The sequence below is a fragment of the Salvelinus fontinalis genome, chromosome 12 (assembly GCF_029448725.1).
Source record: "Salvelinus fontinalis isolate EN_2023a chromosome 12, ASM2944872v1, whole genome shotgun sequence".
Taxonomy (NCBI): domain Eukaryota; kingdom Metazoa; phylum Chordata; class Actinopteri; order Salmoniformes; family Salmonidae; genus Salvelinus; species Salvelinus fontinalis.
In genome coordinates this window covers 59336144-59343377 of record NC_074676.1, presented here as the reverse complement: position 1 = coordinate 59343377, position 7234 = coordinate 59336144, and the positions used below count along the sequence as shown (strand labels likewise).

Genomic DNA, 7234 nt, shown 5'->3' with positions numbered 1-7234 from the left:
TCTATAACAAAGATCCATAATTGTCAGGGAGTGCCGTGTGTAGAGAGAAATAGGAAGTGAGGGGGTAGGAGGGGTACTGTAGGTACCTGGCCGTTGTAAGAACAGGGATGGTCAATGTGATCCAAGCAACACTATCGTTACGCCCACACTCTGGTATTCACTTCAAATCAAATGTTATTGGTCACATACACATGGTTAGCAGATGTTATTGGTCACATGGTTAGCAGATGTTAATGCGAGTGTAGCAAAATGCTTGTGTTTCTAGTTCCGACAATGCAGTAATAACCAACAAGTAATCTAACCTAACAATTCCACAACTACTACCTTATACACACAAGTGTAAAGGGATAAAGAATATGTACATAAAGATATATGAATGAGTGGTGGTACAGAACGGCATAGGCAAGATGCAGTAGATGGTATAGAGTACATTATATATACATATGAGATGAGTAATGTAGGGTATGTAAACATTATATTAAGTGGCATTGTTTAAAGTGGCTAGTGATACATTTTTACATAATTTCCATCAATTCCCATTATTAAAGTGGCTGGAGTTGAGTCAGTATGTTGGCACCGGCCACTAAATGTTAGTGGTGGCTGTTTAACAGTCTGATGGCCTTGAGATAGAAGCTGTTTTTCAGTCTCTCGGTCCCAGCTTTGATGCACCTGTACTGACCTCGCCTTCTGGATGATAGCGGGGGGAACAGGCAGTGGCTCGGGTGGTTGTTGTCCTTGATGATCTTTATGGCCTTCCTGTGACATCGGGTGGTGTAGGTGTCCTGGAGGGCAGGTAGTTTGCCCCGGGTGATGCGTTGTGTAGACCTCACTACCCTCTGGAGAGCCTTACGGTTGTGGGCAGAGCAGTTGCCGTACCAGGCGGTGATACAGCCCGACAGGATGCTCTCGATTGTGCATCTGTAGAAGTTTGTGAGTGCTTTTGGTGACAAGCCAAATTTCTTCAGCCTCCTGAGGTTGAAGAGGCGCTGCTGCGCCTTCTTCACAACGCTGTCTGTGTGGGTGGACCAATTCAGTTTGTCTGTGATGTGTACACCGAGGAACTTAAAACTTTCCACCTTCTCCACTACAGTCCCATCGATGTGGATAGGGGGGTTCTCCCTCTGCTGTTTCCTGAAGTCCACAATCATCTCCTTTGTTTCGTTGAGTGTGAGGTTATTTTCCTGACACCACACTCCAAGGGCCCTCAACTCCTCCCTGTAGGCCGTCTCGTCGTTGTTGGTAATCAAGCCTAGTATTTTGTATATTTAAGTATTTTGTTTTTTTATGTGTTATTCCTTACATTGGTACCCCAGGTAATCTTAGGTTTCATTACATACAGTCGGGAGGAACTACTGAATATAAGAGCAACGTCAACTCACCATCGTTACAACCAGGAATATGACTTTCCCGATGCGGATCCTGTGTTTTGCCTTCCACCCAGTACAATGGATCTGATCCCAGCCGGCGACCCTATGCGACGCTCTTGACAACAAGGTTGATGAAATCCGAGCAAGGGTAACATTCCAGAGAGACATCAGAGATTGTAACGTTCTCTGCTTCACGGAAACATGGCTAACTCAAGAGACGCTAACGGAGTCGGTGCAGCCAGCTGGTTTCTTCACGCATCGCGCCGACAGAAACAGACATCTTTCTGGTAAGAAGAGGGGCGGGGGGGGGGGGGGGGGGGGGGGGGGTATGCCTTATGATTAACGAGACGTGGTGTGATCATAACATACAGGAACTCAAGTCATTTTGTTCACCTGATCTAGAATTCCTCACAATCAAATGTCGACCGCATTATCTACCAAGGGAATTCTCTTCGATTATAATCACAGCCGTATATATTCCCCCCCAAGCAGACACATCGATGGCCCTGAACGAACTTTATCTGACTCTTTGTAAACTGGAAACCACACACCCTGATGCTGCATTCATCGTAGCTGGGGATTTTAACAAGGCTAATCTGAAAACAAAACTCCCTAAATTCTATCAGCATATCGATTGTGCTACCAGGGCTGGTAAAACCTTGGATCATTGTTATACTAACTTCCGCGACGCATATAAGGCCCTCCCCCGCCCTCCTTTCGGAAAAGCTGACCACGACTCCATTTTGTTGATTCCAGCCTACAAACAGAAACTAAAACAGCAAGCTCCCTCGCTCAGGTCTGTTCATACGACTTTCCCGAAGTGGATCCTCTGTTCGCACCACCACCCAGGACAATGGAGTTCATTCCAAACCAACGTCAACTTACCAACATTACCAACAGGAATACGACTTTCCCGAAGTGGATCCTCTGTTCGCACCACCACCCAGGACAATGGAGTTCATTCCAAACCAACGTCAACTTACCAACATTACCAACAGGAATACGACTTTCCCGAAGTGGATCCTCTGTTCGCAGGACAATGGAGTTCATTCCAAACTAACGTCGCAGATTAACGACTCATGGTGTAACCATAACAACAGGAACTCAAGTCCTTCTGCTCGTCTAGAATTCCTTACACTCAAGTGGCAGACATTATACCTACCAAGAGAATTCTCATCAGTTATAGTCACAGCTGTAGCAGACACCAAGATGGCCATCAAGGAACTTCACTGGACTATTATGCAAACTGGAAACCATACATCCTGAGGCTGCATTTATTGTGGCTGGGGATTTTAACAAAGCACATTTGAGAACAAGTCTACCTAAATTCTATCAGCATAGTGATTGCACGACACGCAGGGCTAATACTCTCGACCAGTGCTACTCTAACTTCCGAGATGCATACAAAGCCCTCCCCCGTCCTCCCTTCGACAAATCTGACCACAACGCCATCTTGCTCGTTCCGTCTTATAGGCAGAAACTCAAACAGGATGTGCCAGTGATGAGAACCATTCAACGCTGGTCCGACCAATCGGAAACCACGCTTCAAGATTGTTTTGGTCACACGGACTGGAATAGGTTCCGGTCCGCCTCAGAGAACAACATCGACCTATACGCGGTGAGTGTGTTTATAAAGCAGTGGACATGTTGTTCCCACTGTGACTATTAAAACCTACCCTAACCAGAAACTGTGGATGGATGACGGCATTTGCACAAAACTAACCATGGAAAGAGGTCTGGAAATACAGTGCCTTGCAAAAGTATTCACCCCCTTGGTGTTTTTCCTATTTTGTTGCATTACAACCTGTAATTTAAATGGATTTTCATTTGGTTTTCATGTAATGGACATACACAAAATAGTCCAAATTGGTGAAGTGAAATGAAAATAACTTCTTTCGAAAAAATTCTAAAAAATGTAAAACGGAAAAGTGGTGCGTGCATATGTATTCACCCCCTTTGCTTTGAAGGCCCTAAATAAGATCTGGTGCAACCAATTACCCTCAGAAGTCTCATAATTATATAAAGTCCACCTATGTGCAATCTAAGTGTCACATGATCTCAATATATATACACCTGTTCTGAAAGGCCTCAGAGTCTGCAACACCACTAAGCAAGGGGAACCACCAAGCAAGCGGCACCATGAAGACCAAGGAGCTCTCCAAACAGGTCAGGGACAAAGTTGTGGAGAAGTACAGATCAGGGTTGGGTTATAAAAAAATATCAGAAACATTGAACATCCCACAGAGCACCATTATATCCATTATTAAAAAATGGAAAGAATATGGCCCCACAACAAACCTGCCAAGAGAGGGCCACCCACCAAAACTCACGGACCAGGCAAGGAGGGCATTAATCAGAGAGGCAACAAAGAGCTGCAAAGCTCCACATGGAGATTGGAGAATCTGTCCATAGGACCACTTTAAGCCGTACACTCCACAGAGCTGGGCTTTACGGAAGAGTGGCCAGAAAAAAAGCCATTGCTTAAAGAAAAAAATAAGCAAACTCGTCTGGTGTTCGCCAAAAGGCATGTGGGAGACTCCCCAAACATATGGAAGAAGGTACTCTGGTCAGATGAGACAAAAATGTAGCTTTTTGGCCATCAAGGTAAACGCTATGTCTCATCACCCCGAGAATACCATCCCTACAGTTAAGCCTGGTGGTGGCATCATCATGCTGTGGGGATGTTTTTCATTGGCAGGGACTGGGAAACTGGTCAGAATTGAAGGAATGATGGATGGCGCTAAATACACCATGTGTATGTGACAAATAAAATTTGATTTGATTTGTAATGTCCTGCGTGGACAAAGGATCCGCTTCAGGAAAGTCGTATTCCTGGTCGTAGCGCTGGTAAGTTGACGTCGCTCTGATATCCAATAGTTCTTCCTGGCTTTATGTAATAACGCTTCAGATTTTCTGGGCTAATGATGTAAGAAATAATACATACAAAGGATCCTAGTTGTGTGAAGGTCTTCTTTTCCCTCTGAGTACTTAGCACTACACATAAGGGTTGAGTCTCAGAAGGCACCCTATCCCTATAGTGCACTATGGAATAAGGTACGGTTTGGGACGCAACCAGAAACACAAATGAGGAGTGTACCTGTGTATCATGATGTACAGACAGTATCTCAGAGTATCACCATGACTGAACCCACCCTCTTTGTATAACCTAAACATCTAGTCACAGAGACTTGGTATGACGTGTCTCTAGCCACAGAGACTTGGTATGACGTGCCTCTAGTCACAGAGACTTGGTATGACGTGCCTCTAGTCACAGAGACTTGGTATGACGTGCCTCTAGTCACAGAGACTTGGTATGACGTGTCTCTAGCCACAGAGACTTGGTATGACGTGCCTCTAGTCACAGAGACTTGGTATGACGTGCCTCTAGTCACAGAGACTTGGTATGACGTGCCTCTAGTCACAGAGACTTGGTATGACGTGCCTCTAGTCACAGAGACTTGGTATGACGTGCCTCTAGTCACAGAGACTTGGTATGACGTGCCTCTAGTCACAGAGACTTGGTATGACGTGCCTCTAGTCACAGAGACTTGGTATGACGTGTCTCTAGTCACAGAGACTTGGTATGACGTGCTTCTAGTCACAGAGACTTGGTATGACGTGCTTCTAGTCACAGAGACTTGGTATGACGTGCCTCTAGTCACAGAGACTTGGTATGACGTGTCTCTAGTCACAGAGACTTGGTATGACGTGCCTCTAGTCACAGAGACTTGGTATGACGTGCTTCTAGTCACAGAGACTTGTTTGAGTGTTAGTAGTGCGTTGTTTAAAGGTCTGCATGACCTGACCTGTCAATGGCCTTCTATGGTTGTATTGTTCTAATCGAGGGGAACAGACTCATTCCATGGAGGGCTGCTGGGTTTTCCTTTCAACAAAGCAATAGACAACCAGGTGAGGGTAGTTACTAATCAGTGACAAGAGAGGAGCCAAAACACTCGGCCCGCTGTGGAATGAGTGACACATTGTAATCTATTCCCTTTGACAGACCGCTGACTTCTCCATTCCTCTCCGTGATCTCTGAACTGAAAATACTTTGTTCAGACCAAACACTTTTATTTTTATTTTTTTACATTGGTCAATTATATCTGAAACCTGTAAGGTAAAACATTCTGTAGATTGATTCTCTATTCAAAAGGCTCATCTTGACCCCAGGTCTTTTCAGTAGTAATGAAGGCATGCTTCTGAAAGAGTTAAGGGTCAAAGGTCGTAGCACAGCTGTAGCACAGTCATAGGAGGTCATAGGTCATGCGTCTGATATCATGCAATGGTTCGTGTAGGTTTGATCTGGGGTGCATTCCAAAAAGGCTCCCTATTCCCTATGGGCCCTGGTCAAAAGAAGTGCACCACGTAGGGAATAGGGAGCCTTTTGGGACAGACTCTGTTCTTCAGTTGGTACAGCATTAACGTTATAACTAGAGAGATACAGGCATTCCTTATTCCTTAACCACAGATCCTGGATATCTAATGGAAATACATCGTAGGTGCTAACCATTTGTAACGTGGTTTGCTTGCCAAAATGGCACGCTATTCCCTACATAGTGCACTACTTTTGATCAGGGCCCATAAGGGTCTGGTGAAAAGTAGTGCACTATTTAGCGTCTGGTTCCATTTGTGACACCGCCGTAGTTTTGTGGAAGAGGCTCGACTTTATTATTGTAGGCACTCGTTCTAGTCGGAGACGCTGACAGAAGTTTTAGACAGGACATTAGTCACAGCATTATTGCTGAGGTCAAAGGAACATTTTAAAATGTGGCCACATTGCCTGAAATATGGTATACAGGCAAACATTTCACTGTCGGCAATATAATTATTATTATATTAATTATAATTATATAATTGTGCAAATATGTTCTATCAGAATCCAAGTTTTTTTTTTTTTACAAGCAAAGTTCTATTACATCATCATGTTATCCTGCTACAGTCCCATCCTCTTCTACAGCGTAGTTAAAACATGATATTCTGTGCAATAAGATGTGTCAGATAATGCATTCCAAATGGCACCCTATTCCCTATATAGTGCCCTACTATAGACCAGAGGCCTATTCCCTATATAGTGCACTACTTTTGACCAGAGGCCTATTCCCTACATAGTGCACTACTTTTGACCAGAGGCCTATTCCCTACATAGTGCACTACTTTTGACCAGAGGCCTATTCCCTATATAGTACACTACTTCAGACCAGAGGCCTATGGGCTACAGAGGGAATATGGTGTCATTTGGAACACAGCAGATGGGTCAGTTTCCTCCGCTAACATCGCAGGGACCAGTGCAGCGGACTAAATGTTGATTGAGTGCGATGACGGTGGGTACGAAGTGGCTCTCTGAGACAAAGTCCCCAGCTATGATGTTGAGGGAGCGGGAGTCGGAGCCAGGGCTCTGGCCCCTGACCCAGGAGAGCAGGGCAGGGGACGTGGACATCACCAAGTCCTTCAGAGACTCGGTGGGGTGAGAACAGATGTACTTCAGATCCTCGGTCAGGTTGATGCCCGTCACAAAGAACCCTCCTGGCAACAGAAACACTCATTACAACTCATCCCCGTCCCACAAACGTTCCTCATGGAATATATTGGGTCAAAACAATATGTCGTAGACAGTGTTAGATTAACCCTCTGCACAATATTACAGATAAACGCTCTTATGCAGTGATTCGAGTGTTTAGTACGGGGGAAATCCCACGCCAGTTAAGCCTAAATGGAACTTAATTCCCTATTCTGATTTTGAACCTAAGCATGAGAATAGCATGCTATTTCTACAGTTATTTTCTCTGGGTGGAAAGGTGTGGTGGAAAGGTGTGGTGGAGGTGTGGTGGAAAGGTGTGGTGGAGGTGTGGTGGAAAGGTGTGGTGGAG

The 7234-nt window shown here is 45.0% G+C and overlaps 1 protein-coding gene across 1 annotated transcript in view; it reads right to left on the bottom strand.

The window, feature by feature from the left end:
- Positions 1–4988: 4988 nt before the first annotated feature.
- plcxd1 (phosphatidylinositol-specific phospholipase C, X domain containing 1) overlaps positions 4989–7234 on the bottom strand; it is a 43452-nt gene continuing 41206 nt past the window's right edge. The window contains exon 8 of the mRNA XM_055941228.1: positions 4989–6890. Coding sequence (XP_055797203.1) covers positions 6622–6890 — 269 coding nt within the window. The 3' untranslated portion in view covers positions 4989–6621. The remainder of the gene's footprint in view (positions 6891–7234) is intronic.